Consider the following 20,789-nt stretch of genomic DNA (forward strand, 5'->3'; position numbering starts at 1 on the left):
CTGTTCAGGCTTAGAGTCTCACCAGCCTTCTCCAGTCAGACTTTCCCGAAAAGAGTGATGCTGTACTCGTTAATAAGTTCAAAACAGTATATTAATCAACTAGATTAATTTAAACTAATTTAATCCTCATCTGTTCACTTACCACTATAGGATCAATGTTTATTCAGCTATTGATTCTTGTGAGAGCTCTGCTGTTAAGAACTGCAGACACTTTATAAACTCTGTAACATCTAATTTATAAAAAAGAACCAAACTGATCATTCATTCATTCATTCTTCTTCCCATATGGAAAATAAGGCCTATTTTCATCTTCAAGGCCATTTTAAAGACTGGAAAGAAAAAGAGAAAAGAAGAAAAAAGAAGCCTCGAGAAGATGATCAGGAAGCCACCTAAAAACATAGATGTTTTACGCCGGAAAGAGACCTTGGAGACTCATGTAGCACCTGCCACCTTTCTGCCCCCCTTTACAAATGAAGACACGTGAGTTAAGAAAGATGTAACCATGATCTGGTCCAGTTCTCAAATTTCACTGATCTGCATATTTCAGTGAGTCCACTCTATCGATTTTGGGGGGTCAAAACACGAGGAGGCTTAATCAATCAGTATGGGGAGTTATTATCAGATACCACCAGTTGTCATCAGCTCTACCTTTGTTTGATGGTAGAGATACCCTCAAGCACTTTAGCTTGTTAAACAAACAAGCAAACCAGAAACTAGAGTGAAGCATCTTCCGGACTTGGGGATCATCACCATAACAGAAGGGGCCATGCCAAAGCTCTTCAACGAAAGGAAGAACAGTGAGGATTCACTTGCAGACTGTCAGTCAGAACTACGGCTTGGTCAGCCTGTTCACGAGAGCGAGGTGTGAGCATCTAGGCTTCTTCGGTGTATCTTTTGTTACTTAGCTGTGTCTCCACTAGGGGTGTATACCCTTTTCGAAGTCTTCTATATTGAAGGAAAAGCAGCAGTGCAAAAAGGACAACCAAAACCACGAGCATCCCCGTGACCACTGAGAGCACTGTGGTCCAATCTGCAGTTTCTTCAACTGAAATTAAAGCAGAAGAAAAGAGTCTTACAATTGGGGTTTTCATCAGCTGCATACTCTTAGAAAAGGGAAGAATAAACCAATTTGTCTTTCATGTGTGCTTTTGTTGAAAAAGCACACTGGAATAAAATTTTTCTCCTTCCTTACGAACTATTTATCATATCCATAATGGTTTTTTTTTGTGGAAATGGAAAATGACATTCCATTGTTTGAATATAGCTTATTGTATTTTTAAAATTCCTTATGATAAATACTTATACAGAATAAACCCTCCAAGGAAGTATATAACTACTTTTGTGAGTTAGAAACTCATTTGTAAAAGTGAATGCTAAAATGGTATCTGGGGAACTGCAAAATATACAACAGTCAGGTCTAGAAATTCTGCTGTTGTCTCTAGCTTTTTTATGGAGTGATCAGTGAGTAAGACAGATGAGACTAGAGATTATAACAGGGGTCATTCAAGAGCAAGAGTAGAAGAAATTTGGACCCATTTAAATAGTTGTGAATGAAATCGGAATCATCACATGATAAATGCAATCCTCTATTCAAATATATTTTATAAGCACTTTTCCACAAAATTAATGGATTTCATTTCTAATGTATTTATGCCTATTTGTCATTTCCTTAAAAATTATCCTTGGTCAGTTGTTCTTAAAATCAATTTTTCTGAAGTACAGTTTTTCTGTACTCTACACTTCTCTAAATTTAAGAATGTCCTTCTAGTTCTTTCTCTCCAGGCCCACAGAGGACCCTGACTCATTCTGATGGGGTTTCTCCAAAAGGATTTTAATTTGTCTTTTCCTGCAATAATTGCCATCCTTGTCTTCTTAAAATACAGGTTTTTATTCTGTCATTTCTTTGTTCAGGAGCCAAAAATGGTTGTCTTTATTATTGTCCAAACTCCTCTACCTAGCTTTTTAAACAAATTACTTATTTTTTTTTAAATTGTGGGAAAACATACATGACATATATTTTATCACCTTAACCATTTTTAAGTTCTGTGACATTAAATACATTCACATCGTTGTGCATTCATCACCACTTCATCCAAAGAACTTTTTTTCCCTGCAAAATTGAAATAATAATTCTCTAGACCTCCATCCCTTCCAACGCTCTAGCAACAAGCAACCACTCTTTCTGTCTCTATGTATCTGACTACTATAGGTGCCCCATATAAGTGGAATCATATAGGTTTTATCTTTTTGCGACTGGTTTATTTAACTTAGTGTGTCTTCAAGATTCACCAATATTATGGCATGTGTCAGGACTTCCTTTTTAAGGCTGAATAATATTCCATTGTATGTATGGACCATATTTTATTTGTTGTTATTTTGCTTATCTGTCAGTGGGCACTTGGGTTGCTCCCACTTTTTAAAAAAATTATTTTTAATTGGAGGATAACTGCTTTACAATAGTGTGTTGATTTCTGCCACACATCAATATGAATAAGCCATAGGCACACATATATCCCTTCCCTCTTACATCTCCCTCCAACTGCTTCTACCTTTTGCCTGTTGCGAATAATGTTGCTATGAATAGAGGTGTACAAATATCTGTTGGAGTACTTGCTTACAATTCTTTGGGGTCTATGCCCAGAAGCAGAATTGTTAGATCACATGGTAATTCTGTGTTTAATTTTTTGAGGAGCTACCATATTGCTTTTCACAGAGCCTATGCTAACATTCCCACCAGCAATGCATGAGGATTCTATTTTCTCCACATTCTCATCAACACTTGTTATCTTCTGCTTTCTTGGTAGCAGCCATCCTAATGGGTATACAGTGGGATCTTATTGTGGTTTCTGCCCGACTTTTACAGTCCCTCGTAACCAGGCCTTCTCTCAGATCCAACCTTACTTCACAGTTAATTACTCAAGCCTTTCACTACAGCCAGGCTTTCTTCTCATGGTCCTCTATATGGACTGCACGTGCCTTTCACAGTCCTGTTCCCTGCCTATCTTCAATCTAAAATGCCCCTTTCTTTCCTCCAACCTACCTAAAACCTACCATCTCTTTTTTTAAAAAACTTTTTTCTTTTTTTGACCACATAGCACAGCATGTGGGATCTTAGTTCCCCGACCAGGGATTGAACCTGAGACCCCTGCATTGGAAGCGTGGAGTCAACCACTGGACCCCCAGGGAAGTCTCTCCATCTCTTTAATCCAGTTCAGGACCCAGCTCCTTTCCCAAATCCCTCTCTCCCTTCTTCAATCTTGAGTTATAGTTATGTCTCCTCAAAATGGATGTAAATTTTTGTTAAACCAATAAAAGAATGTGATTTGTATCTTCTAATGAGTTAATGCATCCTGGGCATATTTACACTCTCAGGTTATATCTATTAATTGACTGATGTCAGAGGACATGGAAGCATGGTCAGAAGCACATGCCAAACTTTCTGATTATTATTATGTTCAATCCCAGAGAGATGAGAAAAGTTTCAAAGAGACATTCTCACCTCAGCAGCCCAAAGAAGAGAAACTTCAAATCAGTAAAGAGAACAAACTGAAGTAGATGTAGAACTGGAAGGAAAAACAGAAGACAGAGTCCAGGGTCTGAAAGGTTTTGAAAGTTGAGAGAGAAGGGGGTGGGGAGGGAGTAAGACATGAAGAGAGAGAGAGAGATGTGACCTCAGAAATGGTCTTAATTACTTTGCAGGCTGAGATTTAGAGGAGACAAAATAGACATTAATGGGAAAATGCCACCAGCACATAGACTGTGAGTTTTTCAGCTTCTTGACAAATTACGAGATTTTTTTTTTTTAGTGTTTCACTTTTCCTTCATCAACCTGTCTGCAGGTTCTTTAAATGGCACATGGAGCTATACTGGGGCCTGGGCAAATTAAAAAAAAAAAAGTATGCCCCTACATTTATCAAAATATCTTTCTGTATTTTAAACCAAGTGGAAAAGCTAATAAAAAATCTACAACTTAAAAACATGACTTCAGGACTTCCCTGGTGGTACAGTGATTAGGAATCCACCTGCTAATGCAGGGGACATGGGTTCGATCCCTGGTCCGGGAAGATTCCACATGCCTATGCAGCTACGCCCATGTGCCACGATTACTGAGCCCATACTCTGGACTCCACATGCCATATCTCCTGAGCCAGAGTGCTACAACTACTGAAGCTCACGCACTGAGAGCCCGTACTCCACAACAAGAGAAGCCACTGCAGTGAGAAGCCTGAACACCACATCCAAGAGTGGCCATCGCTCACTGCAGCAAGAGAAAGCCCTCGCAAAGCAACAAAGACCCAGCACAGCCAAAAATAAATAAGTAAAATTATTTTTAAAAAAAGAATAAAAACATGATTTCAAAAAGTTCATTTAAAAAAGTACCCATGAAGTCCCACACAGCCCAATCTACTGGCAGGTCATTGCCATCTTTACAAACCCATCAGGCAGAGGTGGTGTGGGTTAACTGGGAAAAAAATAAATGGCCTACTTACAAACTAACACAGAGGTATAAACAAACAACAGCCTGGCTTTAAATTTTTGATACTGTATTCACCATGGATTTTTTTTTTTGGTATTAATTTGGGTTTTTGATAATATAGCATTATATTATTACTTAGCTCAATTACTGAATTTTTGGCTTCACTTTGAACTTTGTGCCTGAGGCAAGTGCTGCATTTGCCTCACCTTAAACTCAGCTTTGCCTTTAAGTAAAGATCTCTAAAAGGTTCTGCTAGTCCTCATCCATCTGTGGCTAGTGCATTTTGATTTTATTGGTTAGGCATTTCAAACCATGGCTGGTTTTCAATTGTCAGATCAGGTGCAGTTGTAGATACTTGCCCTGAAATAAGTTCTCTTAACAACTTTCAATTTTCTAAAACAAGAGTCATCCAACAGTCCCTTTTCTGATGTTTAATTGGTAGTTTAAAGGCTCATTTTGTAAGTATACATACTCTAAAAAATTGCCAATAAACTTAACTAGATCTGAGCACTTCAATTTAAGGTCTTGATTTAGAAGAAAAAGAAAGGAAAAAAAAAAAAGAAAGCCTCTTTAGAAGATTAATGAATCACGCGTTTAGAAGTTGCATTCGTTACCTGGCAGATCAATGGCATAACTGTAGCCAAGTTGGTCTGCGGTTAAGAAGAGTTCCTCATTAGTCACCGGAGGGAAGAAAGGAACCATGTTATACATCCGATTGTGACCAATGGGTGCCAGCTCCTGAGGCCAGGCATCCGCAGGGGGATTGAATCTTTTCATCCACTCGTCAAAAATGGCATCGGTGAAGGAATGAAGGACCTGCAAGACAGTTGAATTCAGCATTAACACTGATGGATGTGTGCTCAGTCACTAAGTCGTGTCTGACTCTTTTGTGACCCCATGGAGTGTAGCCTGCCAGGCTCCTCTGTCCATGGGATTTCCCAGGCAAGAACACTGGAGTGGTTTGCCATTTCCTTCTCCAGGGGATCTTCCTGATCCAGGAATAGAACCAGCAGACATATTTTTTACCGCTGAGTCACTGGGGAAGCCCTGCCAACATTGATGGGTCTGTGCTAATCAGACCAATCTAACTGGAACTTTCTCTAAAATGAAATCAAGTTGGTTCTTCTTGACAACAGGAACTTCTTGGTGACATACCCACTGGCAAGATCCCCTGGAGAAGGGAATGGCAACCCACTCCAGTATTCCTGCCTGGAAAATTCCATGGACAGAGGAGCCTGGCAGACTATACTCCATGGGGGCAGAGTTGGACATGACTGAGGACTAACCCTCTGCTTTTCACTTTTAAGGCTGTATGGCATATCACTCCATAAACCCCTTTGTTAAGTGAACAAAGTAAGGTTCATGTTGCACATGTAGCACTGGTTTAAGAATATTTGAGGCCTTCAACAAATTCATGTTAATTATTACATTCAGAAAAAAAAGCAAGTATGATGAGATATATAGGGCAACCAATACTCAGATGCTTTGATTTTAACAAGGAAGAAAGGAGACATTCTGTTTACCAATAGTATAATACAAATGGATAATTTTAAAAAAGAAAAAGAAGGAAAACATCCAAAACGGGCCTTCAAATTTCTCCCACCCTTCTATGTGCTCACTGTATGCCTCTCATTCTCAGTGTTAGGCCAGCAAAAGAAAGTCTAAAAATGTTGTAATGTGCATAGTACTGTTTTATTTTCTCAAGAAAGCTGTTAAAGTCCTTTTCAAAGACAGCAATTATTACGTGTTTTTAAATATTCACAGCAAAATTTCACATTTATAGTCTTGATTTTGCAACAGGACACAAACATGAGCGTTCAGCCCAGGCCATTAGAGGTCTTCTTTCATTCCTAGTAGTTCAGGGAGCCCAGGGACTCCGTCTGATCTTCCTTCCCTCTTTGTCTGCAGGGTCTGTCACTCCAGGGCTTGTCACATGGGGAAAAGGAGATACTTACTTCAGTAAATACAGGTTAAATGAATTCATTTATCCGTCCACCAATATAGCACTGGTGAAGTTATACTATCACTTATTTGTTTATCAATTTTCCATAATGAGACTCCTAACTCCTAAAAGTCAGAGATAAGGTCTTTTCACCTTTGGAGTTTCAGGCTTAGTCTATAACTCGGACAGGGTTGATGTTTAATAAGTTTCTGTTGGCTGACGACAGTGCCATGCAAAGTACTTTTATATTTTGTACAACTCATCCAAGGGCTTCCCTAGTGACTCAGATGGCAACAAATCCATCTGCAATGCAGGAGACCCGGGTTCAGTCCCTGGGTTGAGAAGATCCCGTGGAGCAGGGCATGGCAACCCACTCCAGTATTCTTGCCATAAAGAAGTCTGATCATTGAAGAACTGATGCTTTCAAACGGTGGTGCTGGAGAAGTCTCTTGAGAGTCCCTTGGACAACAAGAGATCAAACCAATCAATCTTAAGGAAACCAACCCTGAATATTCACTGAAACTACTGATGCTGAAGCTGAAGCTCCAATCCTTCGGCCACCTGGTGTGACGTGCCGACTCACTGGAAAAGACCCTGAAGCTGGAAAAGATTGAGGGCAGGAACAGAAGAGGGTGACAGAGGGTGAGATGGTTGGATGGCATCATCGACTCAATGGACACGAGTTTGAGCAAACTCCAGGAGAGAGTGAAGGAAAGGGAAGCCTGGCGTGCTGCAGTCCATGGGGTCACAAGGAGTAGGACACGACACAGCAACTGAACAACTCATCCAAACAGGCCCCTTTCTAGTGGACGTTGTTTCCCTCGGTCTGAAATACCACTCTTTCTCTTTTCCGGCTTCAGAGTCTTGTTTCAAGATAAACTTAAGAGTCCCTGTACTAAGGCATCTTCCCTGATTGCCCTCAGTCTGAATTCTTAGTTCTTTGCACTTCCTAACTACTTCAATTCCTAACCTCTAAAGCTCTTCTGGATTGTAGGGCTTCCCAGGTAGTTCAGATGGTAAAGAATCTGCCTGCAACACAGGACACCCAGGTTCAGTCCTTCAGTTTGGAAGATCCCCTGGAGAAGGGCATAGGCAACCCACTCCAGTATTTTTGCCTAGAGAATGGACAGAGGAGCCTGGCAGGCTACAGTCCATGGGCTCGAAAAAGAGTCAGATATGACTGGGCAATTAACAATTTCACTTTCTGGCTTGTACTACTGATGCTTATTTAGTAGATAATAGTTTCAGATTTTACCCGAGGTTCCTTATAGCTAGCTCACCCATTCAGGAAACACTGAGAGCTTTCTACCTAAATTGTCTACACTGAGATAGTGAAAAGAATCGAGTGATTTACTGAAAGGATTTCTTTCCTGAATGGATTTTTAAAGTCCATGGTAAGTATGAAATGAAAATATCTCCTGCCATATTAATAAACAAGAAGTGTCACAACCTTCAGCGATTTCTGGCCTCCAAATAGGCTTGAGGGTTCCTGAAACTGCTGCCACACACCACCCCCCGTGGTGATTGCAGAGGAGCTAGGAGAATGCAGGAAGCAATACAAACAAGGAAACAAGATTGGCCCCAGATAGCTGAGGTGCGTCTGAAAGGGATCAATTCAATGAGCCCAGAGGCTTGCATCTTCCCATACACAGAATGCTTAATTCCTTAATTTGATATCTGATCTTGGATGTTAAGACTGCCTGTTTCCTTTGTTGCAAACTTGTGTATAGAAGGACTTCCGCTCCTGCCTCCTTGGAGCAGTTTCTCAGAGCTACTGAGATGCTGCCTCTCGGACTCCGGAGTCCTAAACATTCCCACCAAATAAAATAACTCTCTACTTTTAGTTTGCGACCGTATTTTGGTCAACACAAGATACATGTTAAAAACCAAAACATCAAATTGTAAGACCTGGGCTTTCACAGAGAGAAAATATTTTTTGAGTTCTGAAATCTTGGCTTTGAGTCACAGAATTTAAGCCCCGAGGGAATAAAAGGCATCAAGCTTATCGAATGAGCAACAGCTTTGAAGGAACACATGATAATTTGAGTGATCCGTGTCTCTCACAAGTAGAGTTCAGGAAGAGTTCTCTTTGAGAAGGGGCATTAACCCTGGAAAAGGAGCTGAGCGTTAGCTGTTGGTGTAGGTCCCTGAAAACAATATCAGGTGCTGTAAAATCCTGGGAGCTCCAGATAAGGTTAGAAGTTTCCCAGAAAGAGCTCCATGCTCCAGGTCTGGCCTCAGGAGCCTGCCAGCCTCAAACAGAAGTTCTGCCTCAAGTGTGGAGCCCAAGCAATAGATGCGCAATGTCTAAGAGCAGCAAGCACTATTGATTGCTTAACCAATAGCATTTCTCCTCTTCTTTCTCAGTAACTTCTTTGGTGTTTGTGGTGAAGCAATGTGCCAAGTTATCCATGAGATTTAGCTGGAAATCACTGGATAGGACTTCTAGAAAATCTTGTTAAAGATGTTAAAGATGGTTGTCTCAGCTTAAAAGGAGCCCCTTTTCCCTCTCCATTCCTCCTCACTGCTTTCTGGAACATGGGTGCGATGGCTGAAGCTGTGGCAGCTATCTTAGCAGCCTGCAAGCAAAGCTAAGAGAAGCAGCCACTCACCAAGAATGGTCAAGCAGAAAGACAGAAGGAGTTTATGATGACTATAGAGATAGTCTACCAAGGCTAAACCACCTGCCAATGGCGTTCTTTTACACAAGGAGAAAAATAAACCCCTTTATTTGTTGTTTAGAGTTCTGTAATTTTGGTTTTCTGTTTTAAGCAGTTGAACCAAGTGCTAACTGATACACAGAAAAAGGCGTGTATCAGAATGTATTTTCTAAGAAAGGCGACACAGTATCTCTTGAACTTTTAGAAACCATCTGAGTTGAAGTCAGAGATCAAACTGTGATTTTTAAAAAAAGAGATAAGAGAATCTCAGGGCAGAGAAAGAGATAGAGTCAATGCTGTAAGAGGCAAATAACTGGGTGAAAGCACCAGAATTCACCAGGTGTGGAAGTGTAAACAGTTAGGGAGGGGAGGAGACTCTAAAGAAATTCATAATTTTGAGGGAAAGAACAGGGGAAGAGTAATAAGGAGAAGATTATAGGTCTCAGACGAGTCATTAAACATTATCCAATAAAAGCTCTAATAGGAATTACATACAGATGAAACAATTTATAGAATGTAGTTAAAAAAAAAAAAAAAAAAAAGGTCAGCATATGCCAGGGAGATGCAAAATAGGCCAGAGACAAAATGCTGTGAGCAACAATGTATCCAGAGGCTAGAAAGAGAAGCAGGGCAACAGGGAGACTAGGTATTTTTGATAAAGTTGTGAACACTGTTCCTAAATGAAATAACCTGAATTGCTTTTGACAAACCTGTGGTATTTTTGTTGAAAAGTGTTAGTCACTCAGTCATGTCCAACTCTTGTGACCCAAAGAGCTACAGACTGCCAGGGTCCTCTGTCCATGGGATTTCCCAGCCATTCCCTTCTCTATGGGATCTTTCCGACCCAGGGATCGAACCCAGGTGTTCTACACTGCAGGTGGATTCTTTACCATCTGAGCCACCAGGGAAGCCCCATCTTTGTTGAACACAGGTTGAAAATAAGCTACTATCTCTGTAAATGTAATTTGAGGGCATAAATAAAAGCAAAGTAAAAGTAAACTGCAGTTGCCTTATATCTGCTATAGAGATTTATACTTATATTTTAGCATTAATAATTGAGTGCCTCAAAAATGAGGTTACAAATTTTGGTACACAAACTTAGCCTATCGTATTCCAACAAAGTAAAGACAGGTATAGGAAGGGGAAAAAAATGCTAAATTTCAACTTGCAAGGCAGTATTGAAGGAAATGTGATTACATGGGCTTTCAAGGTAAAAATTTTTAAATGCAACCGTGCAGAAGAAAGCAATTGATCAACAAATATTGTGCTTAGAGGCATAAAGAAACTTAATAAAGTACAAGGAAAGCATGCATATCTTTCTCAAGATCACTAGAGGATAAAGTTACTAACAACCTTCTCTTGTCATTGTTGTCATTTAGTTGCTAAGTTGTGTCCAACTCTTTCATGATTCCATAGATTGTACCCTATCAGCCGCCTCTGTGTGTGGGATTCCCCAGGCAAGAATACTGCCATTTCCTTCTCCAGGAGATCTTGTCAACTCAGCGATCGAACTCATGTCTCCTGTATTGGCAGGCAGATTCTTTACCACTGAGCCACGTAGGAAGCCAGCCTTCACTTAGGGGACTGAAAATTCAGATTCCTGCCATGTGGAATCTCTGACACAAGAAGAGTATTTGTACCTACAGAAAGATTGCTATAGAATATTTATTTATTCTTGCTTTCTTCTATCAAGGATTTGAAGCAATGTATAGCCAAGATGTTGGTTTTATATACCTAAAGAAGCCATATGTAATAGGCTTGAAATAGTTACATGACACCCAACTTCAACATAGCTGACTACTAAGCTCTGCCACAGGGAGGTGAGTACTCCATAGGCAGCACATTTAGTGAGAGACAAGAAAGCACCAGAGAAAATAGGCATTTGAATAACAACAGAGTCTCCTGGGCAGTGCTCAGCCCAGAGGGTGTTTCCCATTTTACTATAATTTTCTTTCCCTCTTGCACTGCATCCTGAGCAGACAGAATGGAAGGTATTTTTTCAGGCATTTTGGCAGAGTTACCTGAGGAAAGCACCCTTTCTGCATAGCTTTGTATGATAGCATTGCATACAAAATACACATATGTATACATATAATTATACCATATACATTGTATACAAGGTATAATAATATGCACATAAGAGAAATAGCAAGAGCATTAGGAATTCAGCTGTGATATCCCTGAGAAAGAAAGCTTGTAGTTTAAGCATTAAATTTTGAAGAGATGCAAACAGAGGACTCCAGGAGAGTTCTGCTGTTATTATGTCAGCTTCAGAAGATGTGCCCAGTTCAGCAACCATCATAGGCAAACAGTACAGATTGAAAAGAGAGGACCAGGGTGATGTTAGAAGAGGTTATAGATGAGAACTGAGATATTCCCAGGCCATTCGAGGCTAAGGAGCCTCCAACGCACTAGGAGAAAGGAACTCCAATCAATGCTAGAACCATCTTCAATATGTACATATATTATGGTTTGCCATTATATTACTTAATTCATCAATGTGCTTAGTTGCTCAATCATGTCCAATTCTTTGTGACCCCATGGACTATAGCCCACCAGGCTCCTCCATCCATGGGATTCCCCAGGCAAGAATACTGGAGTGGGTTGCCATTTCCTTCTCCACAATTCATCAATAATGAAGTGCATATAGTTCATCTCTTAGGTTTAATTCTTCTCCATAGAGTATGTGTTTATCCTTATAAAATTTAGAATTGAAAAGAACCCCTTAGCTCCATTTAACCATTTAGCATGTGCAAGTTAAAAGATCAAAACATCCCTACAAACTATTGTTTATAAAATAAGCCACAAGGATATACTGTAAAACACAGGGACTATAACTAACGTTTTTAAATAACTGTAAATGGAGTTCAGTTCAGTTCAGTTCAGTCACTCAGTGGTGTCTGACTCTTTGCGACCCCATGAACCACAGCACGCCAGGGCTCCCTGTCTATCACCAACTCCTGGAGTCCACCCAAACCCATGTCTGTCGAGTCGGTGATGCCATCCAACCATTTCATCCTCTGTCATCCCCTTCTCCTCCTGCCCTCAATCTTTCCCAGCATCAGGGTCTTTTCCAATGAGTCAGCTCTTCGCATCAGGTGGTCAAAGTATTGGAGTTTCAGCTTCAACCTCAGTCCTTCCAATGAACACCCAGGACTGATCTCCTTTAGGATGGACTGTTTGGATCTCCTTGCAGTCCAAGGGAGTATAATCCTTAAAAACCTTCCCTGATGCTAGAGTGGTTACAACTCTGAGCTTCCAATGCAGCAGTCACAGGTTTCATCCCTGGTCAGGGAACTAAGATCCTACATGCCACATGGTGCAGCCTCCAAAACTAAATAAATAATAATTAAAATAAAGTAAAATGATATTTAAAAGAAATCCACTTCTGTATAATTTTAAAAATTTTAATTAGGAATCACTAAATTGTATACTTGTAATATACAATATTGTACATCAAGTATACTTCAACAAAGAAAATAAATAAGAGTATATCATGATAGAATATGTGATATACATTTCAGTCAAGAGTATTTCTTGTACTTGCTGCTAAGTCGCTTCAGTCGTGTCCAACTCTGTGCAACCCCACAGACGACAGCCCACCAGGCTCCCCCATCCCTGGGATTCTCCAGGCAAGAACACTGGAGTGGGTTGCCATGTCCTTCTCCAATGCATGAAAGTGAAAAGTGAAAGTGAAGTCGCTCAGTAGTGTCCGACTCTTAGCAACCCCAGGGACTGCAGCCTACCAGGCTCCTCCATCCATGGGATTTTCCAGGCAAGAGTGGAGTGGGGTGCCAATGCCTTCTCCAAATAAGGTTGCTGGTATGTCTTAATTCCATTTAGAACTTTAATGTAAAAGGTGAAGAACAGACACATGAGCTATTCAGTAAATATTAATTGTGCAACCTATTAATCTCCCCGCCAAGAATCAAAACTTGCCAAAGGTACCTTTTCTAAGAGGATGACATCCAAATACATCGTTAAGAATATTTTCTTTGGGACTTGGGCACAAAGTCACTGATCCTCTAACATAGTTTCTTTCATGGCAGTTAACTATTTAACTTTACAGTCTATTGGTTTCCCTCCTTTTTTTCTTTTCTAGGTTATACCCAAATTTGATATTGAAAATGGAACTATTTAACATTCCTGTGACCTAAACTTAATTTTCATGATAAATGTGTGCATTTCCTTCAATTACCTTAAAATTAGAATTTCAGAGATTGGTTCAGAGTATTTCCTGCATTTTAACATCATACCTTCTTATACTCATTTCGATCGAATACAAATGTGTGTTTCTCTTGCTTGAAGAGAGTTCACAAAAAACAAATTTAATAAATGTCATATGCAATATGTTTGCATAAATTTGAAATTCCAGAAGCCATAACTCTGTAAACTTAAGTGCTTTCACCTGCCTCTCAATATTGTTGAAGCTGAATTGGCTTCAACATGAAACTCTTCGTCAATAGTCTAAAGTAATTGTGAGTTCTGGAACTGATGCCAAAACATTACTCCTTCTGTGCCTTCAAAGAAAGGCTGTGGCTTTTTGTCTATTTATATGTACATAACTTATACCAAGGAAAACAAAATTTTAAAATATTAAAAGTATTAAAAGTAATGATGACAAGGATGATAAAACATCTTGTGTCTTTGAACTAATGTAAGTCATGGAATCCCACGTCCACAAAATCATAATGCAGGCTTCCAGCTAGAGCAGGAAGAGAAAGATGACTAAAGAGATATCTGTACTACACAGAAGACATTGATCCCTTCCAGCCGGGGTTGGCAAACTAAAGCCTGCTGGGTAAACAGGGCTCACTATTCTTGTAAATAACGTTTTATTAGAACACCACACTTGTAGGCAGGTAGGAGATGGATGGTCTGAAAGGAAAGAACCAAATATAGCTTTTTGACATAAAAGAGACCATTTTAAGTGTAAGCCATTTTGCCATCTAGGCCTGGCCACAATGTTTGCCCTTGAACAAGCCTCAGTAATAAGGATTCTAAATGAACAAAAGAACAAATTGACTGTTAAACAGAAAAGAGAAGTAACAATAGCAAAGACAACAAATCAATTGTAAAGACTCTCCATTCTGTTTCAATATTAAAGATTAACCTGAAGCACTTTCTTGAGCTGTTCTGAAGAATCTAAACCCTCTTCTGAAAGCCCTCAATTACTAGATGAGTGGAGCCTAGGAGATGATGATGCTAACCTTTTCTCACTTGTAACTTAAGCTTGGACTAAAGCTAAGTCCAACTAAAGCTTGGACTCTGTCAACCTTTGCTCCAATTCTATGCTGAGTCCCTGGTGGTTCAGCTGGTAAAGAATCCACCTGCAATGTGGGAGACCTGGGTTTGATCCCTAGGTTGGTTGGGAAGATCCCCTGAAGAAGGGAAAGGTTGCCCACTCCAGTATTCTGGCCTGTATAGTCCACGGGGTTGCAAGGAGTCAGACTCGACTGAGCAACTTTCACTTCACTTCACTTCTTGCTGAATTCTCCTATGCACAAGCCTCTTCATGAATATTCATATACCCTTAGCTTAAAACTTCCCCAATTTTGCTATTCCTCCAGGAGACACTGCTTTGGGAAAGATCCCAAGTGTTCTCCTTACTTGCTACAAGTAATAAATCCTTCCTTCTCCAGACTGATTTTTGGCTTGGCTGTGTTTTCTGTGTAAACACCCACCAAGAGATGATCCCAGTTTTGGGTAACACACTCACTTATTCATGTATTGTCTATGACTCCTTTCATGCTATAGCGGCAAGGCTGCGCACCTAGAACAGAGACCATCTTGTCTGCAAAACCTAAAACATATGCTATCTGGTCATTGACAGAAAAATGTTGTCAAACCCTGCAGACTTAGTAGGTTTTCCTCAAAATACTGCTGCTGAGTCATGTCCCACTCTCTGAGACCCCACTGAGGCAGGACTGTAGCCTTCCAGGCTCCTCTGTCCATGGGATAGTCCAGGCAAGAATATTGGAATTGATTGCCATTTCCTCCCCTAGGGGATCTTCCCGATCCAGGGATCTAACCCATGTCACCTGCATTGCAGATGGATTCTTTACTGACTGAGCCACCAGAGAAGCCCACTTAGTGGGTTTCCTCGAAATAAGGAGGTAAGATTTGGCAATCCTTGAAACTTAGGACTGAAAATCAAATTACTAGCCATCACCACTATTTACCATTGGTAGGAGTGAGAAGTTTGGGTTTGATCTTCAATTTGTCAGAGGATTGCTAGTCTCATAATATTTTGGAGTACTGCATAAAGAGTACTGTAACATTCTTCCTTATGAATAAGGGTTGTTATGTACAAATTAAAAATGCATGTTTTAATAAAAATTTAGAGACATATAGTATTGATAAACAGCTAGATAGCAGAGAAGGTAGACATGAAAATATTTGGCATAGCTGATGGCTGAAATGATGGACTGAAAGTGATGTGAGATATCAAATTAGAACCAGTGAACAAGGCAGGTGTCTTACAGAAGAGCAAAGATGACGATGGAGGATTTACAGATAACCCCTCACCTTGTTTGAAGCGGGGACCAATAGTCCACATTTCTGATCCTCTGACGGCAAGAACAGCAGTACATTTTTAGTCAGTCCTTGGGGTCACACAGAGTCGGACACGACTGAAGTGACTTAGCAGTAGCAGTTGCGAAAGGAGGGGGGCCAGGACCCAACACTGAACAGAATTTTGGACCTCAGGTAGGTGGCATCATGCCAGGGTCATGGCATATGCACAGTCCTTCTAGTCCATCACTTACCTTCAACACTGCTCATTCTACCAATGAAAAATCCTTCCTCTTGATGCTCATGTTATGATATAATTTATAACCTTATTAGGGCTTCCCAGGTGGCACTAGTGGTAAAGAACCAACCTGCCAATGCAGGAGATGTAAGAGATGTGGCTTTGATCTCTGGGTTGGGAAAATCCCCTGGAGGAGGGCATGGCAAACCACTCCAGTATTCTTGCCTGGAGAATCCCATGGACAGAGGAGCCCGGCAGGCTACAGTCCACTGGGTTGTAAAGAGTTGGACACGACTGAAGCGACTTAGCACGCATGCACGAATAACCTTATTATGCTAATTTATGAATCCACCTCTGGACTGTAAACCCTCATCCAGGGTCGTCCCAAAGCTAACCATCTCTAAAGCACAGCTGAGGGGACTTCAAACACTATCTAACCACCCGTATGGTGTAGATTAAAATTAATTGTTCACACAGAGAATAAAACACACACCAAACCTTAATCTTGTTGAAAAGCAAATAAATCCAGCACATTATCTAGAACATTTTTCATCTGGTCTGAGTCTTTGAACATACCACAAAAACAGGATCATTGGCAGCAGAATGTGGCAAAGCGCTTGTCCCGTTCAGGAAGGAATGAACCAGATTATGAAAACTCATCACTTGAGAGTCCAGGGTCCCATCTGCTTTGTCAAACCCTTCCAGGGCATTCCTGAGAGAAATCAGTATTTCAGCAACCAGAGTCATGAACTGACAAAGAAAGCTCTCTTTTTGTTTCCAGCCTAGGTAATAGTCTTCTAATTTCAGATTGTGTAGGGAAATAGGATGCTGGAGACATAAGAGACGTGGGTTCGATTTCTGGGTCAGGAAGATCCCCTGGAGAAGGAAATAGCAACCCACTCCAGTATTACTTGCCTGTAAAATTCCTTGAACGAGGAGCCTGGCAGGCTACAGTCAAGGGGGTCACAAAGAGGCAGACACAACTGAGCATTCATACACTTTTAAATGTATAAGGAGACACAGTTTCTAGTACTGCCTAGAGAATCCCATGGACAGAGGAGCCTGGTGGACTACAGTCCATGGGGTCACAAAGAGTCGGACACAATTGAGCAACACAAGGGGCTCAGAGTTGAACAGTTACTGCAGGCTTTAGTCATGAAAACCATGAATCTATCCGCCATTCCTTTCTGGATCTTCAAAGAAGCTTCTTAAAATCTTATTTATAGGGACTTTCCTGATGGTCCAGTGGCTAAGACTTTATGCTCCCAAAGCAGGGGGGCCTGGGTTTGATTCCTGATCATGGAGCTAGATCCCACATGGCGAAACTAAGACCCAGTGCAACCAAGTAAGCAATAAACAAAATTTTAAAAAATCTTATTTATAGCCACACATAGTGGTTTAGTCACTAAGTCGGGTCTGACTTTTGCGACCCCCACAGACTGTAACCTGCCAGGCTCCTTTGTCCATGGGTTTCTCCAGGCAAGAATACAGGAGTGGGTTGCCATTTCCATCTCCAGGGGCTCTTCCCAACCCAGGAATCAAACCCTGGTCTCCTGTCTTGAAGGCAGATTCTTTACCAACTGAGCTATAAGGGAAGCCCACAGCCATACATATTTCTCATAATTCTTAAAATCTTTTTAGAGGGAGAAAATTACTGGTTGGCCTTTAAATTTCAAGTATCATAATGTCGTTACTGTGCTATAATCTGAGTAGCATTTAGTCTGTGTGCATGTGCTCACTCATTGAGTCGTGTCCGACTCTTTGTGACCCCACAGACTATAGTCTACCAAGCTTCTCTGTCCATGGGGATTCCCCAGGCAAGAATACTGGAGTGGGTTGCCATTTCCTTCTCCAGGAGATCTCCCCAACTCAGGGACCAAACCCGAGTCCCTTGTCTCTTGGGTTGGCAGGCAGATTCTTTACTCCTCTAAGATCTCAGAATCAAACATTAAGGTCTATGACTGATCTTTCATTAAGGAAGAAAAGAAGAAGAAAGAACACAAGAAAATATTTTAAAAATACTCTATTTAATAGGTGAGGTACCAGGGTTCTGAAGACTCTACTTATATGTGTATAGAAATTAGAAATGCAAAAGGTGGTTTTGAATAGCAGAGTTAGAAGATATAAAAGCTAAGTTCTTAATGATAGTGAGGGACAGGGAAGCCTGGTGTGCTGCAGTCCATGGGGTCGAAAAGAACCAGACACTACTAAGCAACTAAACACAATTAATGATAGGTAACACTATGCCTTGCTATCCTCTTACAAAGTGCTTCCCTATTACTGAGCTTTGATGTCTCCCAACATCTAGCTTTCCTTCCCATTCATTACAACTACAAGCATGGAAATCTAAAAAGGACTATAAACTACAGATATCAGAGCACCAACCTGAAGCTGAGGGTAGAGTTCCGGAAGAAAGGAGGATTGTCAAACTTCTTGAGAGACAGACAATTTTGTATGTCTTTTAAAGTTGGCAATTTCTCACTGTTTCTTCCCACTTGATTTCTTTTCAACAAACCTTCATAGGTTCCATTACACAGGGTGACTCGGCGGTTGTAGTCATTCAAACTAAAATGTGTAAGGAGATTAGAAATAATACCTCTTAGTTTATAGATAGTATCATAACTTTGAGCCCAACAAACCAATCAAGGTCATAGTGGTGGTAAAACTTTACTATAGTTACCTTACAAGGGTCAAACGTATGTGGTAAAAGAACTGCTTCCAAAAGCAATTATGGATGAAGGAGTTTTGAAAACACAGATGCATGAAATGTGAATCAACACATAAATAACGAGGAAAATTACCATTCCACTGGAAAGACAGTAAGACGGTTTACTAGGCAAGATGGTGACTCCTATCGTACGTGCATTTGAATCTGGAGTAACTGAAGAGAGACCAGGGTAGACTGTATTAACAGTGAGCTAAGCCAGTTTGATCTGATAAATTCAAGCATCCAGCACACAAGGTCTTCCCTGGTGGTTCAGCTGGTAAAGAATCTGCCTGCAGTGTGGGAGACCTGGGTTTGATCCCTGGGTTGGAAAGATCCCCTGGAGAAGGGAAAGGCTACCCACTCCAGTATTGTGGCCTGGAGAATTCCATGGTCTGTATAGTTCTTGGGGTCGCAAAGAGTCGGACACGACTGTGCGACTTTCACTAAGCCAGTTTTGCAGAAGTGAAGCTAGGAAAGCATTCCAGGCAAACTGAAGACAAATGGAAGAGGTCAGAGTCAAAACAGATGATACTATATGGAGGAGAGGAATTAGGAGAAATGCCGTGTTAGAAAATGTTCTAAGGTCGGGATGGTTACTTGGTAAACATGGAGGCTGAGAAGGTGGGCCCCAACCTTTCTGGCACCAGGGACCGACTTCGGGGAAGGCAATGTTTCCACAGACTGGCGTGCGGGGTGGGGGTGGTGGGATGGTTTCAGAATGATTCAAGTGCATTATACTTATTATGCACTTTTTTTCTATTATTATTACATCGACTCCACCTCAGATCATCAGGCATTAGATCCCAGAGGCTGGGGACCCCTGCCCGTAAGATTATATCCCATGTGCCTGTTGCGGCCCGGAATTCCACCATCAGAGCAGTATTTCATTTGGTAGACATAAATTTTTAAAGACGTTTCTGTGTGGATTTTAATCGGTGAGGGAATCATAGTGGGTGTGTGAGAACAGAATCAGAGCACACAGGAAGATGAAATAGCCTGGTGCCTAAAAACTAGGCAGAAACAGCCTCCAAAAGCTGCCTTTCCCAGAGCGTTCCAGTGAGACGGCCTGTGAAATTAAGGGCGTCAGGGTCAGGTAAGTTTAAGCCCCTCTTGAAAAATAAGAATACAGTTACTTAAAGGCTCTGAAATATTCTAAAACTTCTAAAGGCTTTTTAAGCTCAGCATTCTCTAAATGTATCTGATCAGAGAAATCTCTTTTCACATACCAGCGACTAATAGCCCAGGACAGTATGAGAAATGGAGACTTCTGGAATGACTCAGAGTCACATACACAGCACTTACTACATCCCCATGGGCACTCTCTGGAGGGCTGTAGGAAAAGCTCAGGATGGAGAAGATGGGGTCCCTGTGAGCTGGATTCCCGAAAACATGCGCATGCCCAGCCTGGGGTGTGGACGGCAATGCTCTGTGCCATGGAGGAGTCCAAAGGCACAGGACAAGGACGTTAGTACAGCAGGGTTCAACACCAGAGGGTTGTGGAGGAACCAGACAAATGCAGAGAGACAGAAGAGCTGCTTGGGGAATCTGTTCCTGAGATGTGTGCTCGGAAAGAGACATATTCAAGGAATCACTGAGGACAGAATTCTTCATGAGCTACCGGCTGCTTGCGTGTACTTTAGTATTTTATTTTTTTTAATAACCAACGTATGTTGGTATAACTTATGGTAGAAAAAAAAGTTCCCACACCAGCTGCACATGACCCAGTTTTAGTACTTTAAAAATCTATCTCCCCACTGCATATCCTGATCCCCTCTACTCCCCAGAAACCTGTGGTCCAGCCATACCAGACAACTTCTAGAGGCTTTTCTAGCTTTATAAGATAATGTTGCCCCCACCAAGGACACACCACCCTCCCTCACCTCTGGTTGAAAGGTTTGTGCCTCCTTGAAGTGTCAGGATAATCATCTCCACCTCCTAAAGACTTTCCCTGCTTCTCTTCTTGGCTTTGCACACACACCTATTAAAATAACTTCTCACGTTGTACTGTAATTTGTTTACCGGGCATCTACCTTTGTAAGTACAAGATGATATTCCAAAGGAAGGCTGTATTTTATTCATCCATGTATTCCCAGCACTATTAAACTGCTTAGAATATGATCGGAGCTTAAGACATGTTGACTGAATACAGAAGATACTTCTCATTTTAAAATAGTGGATCTCAAAGTGATGGCCAAGCATACTCAGTTTATAAGTGTGATTTCCATACCTCTATTTTTTTTTTTTTACTAAAG

The 20,789-nt window shown here is 41.0% G+C and overlaps 1 protein-coding gene across 1 annotated transcript in view; it reads right to left on the reverse strand.

Moving 5' to 3' along the window:
* Positions 1-872: 872 nt before the first annotated feature.
* DCT (dopachrome tautomerase) overlaps positions 873-20,789 on the reverse strand; it is a 32,146-nt gene continuing 12,229 nt past the window's right edge. The window contains exons 5-8 of the mRNA XM_061133389.1: positions 18,216-18,395; positions 16,407-16,542; positions 5,092-5,293; positions 873-1,051 (exon numbers count right to left, since the gene is read on the reverse strand). Coding sequence (XP_060989372.1) covers positions 873-1,051; positions 5,092-5,293; positions 16,407-16,542; positions 18,216-18,395 — 697 coding nt within the window. The remainder of the gene's footprint in view (positions 1,052-5,091; positions 5,294-16,406; positions 16,543-18,215; positions 18,396-20,789) is intronic.

This window comes from Dama dama, chromosome 30 (assembly GCF_033118175.1).
Source record: "Dama dama isolate Ldn47 chromosome 30, ASM3311817v1, whole genome shotgun sequence".
Classification (NCBI taxonomy): Eukaryota; Metazoa; Chordata; class Mammalia; order Artiodactyla; family Cervidae; genus Dama; species Dama dama.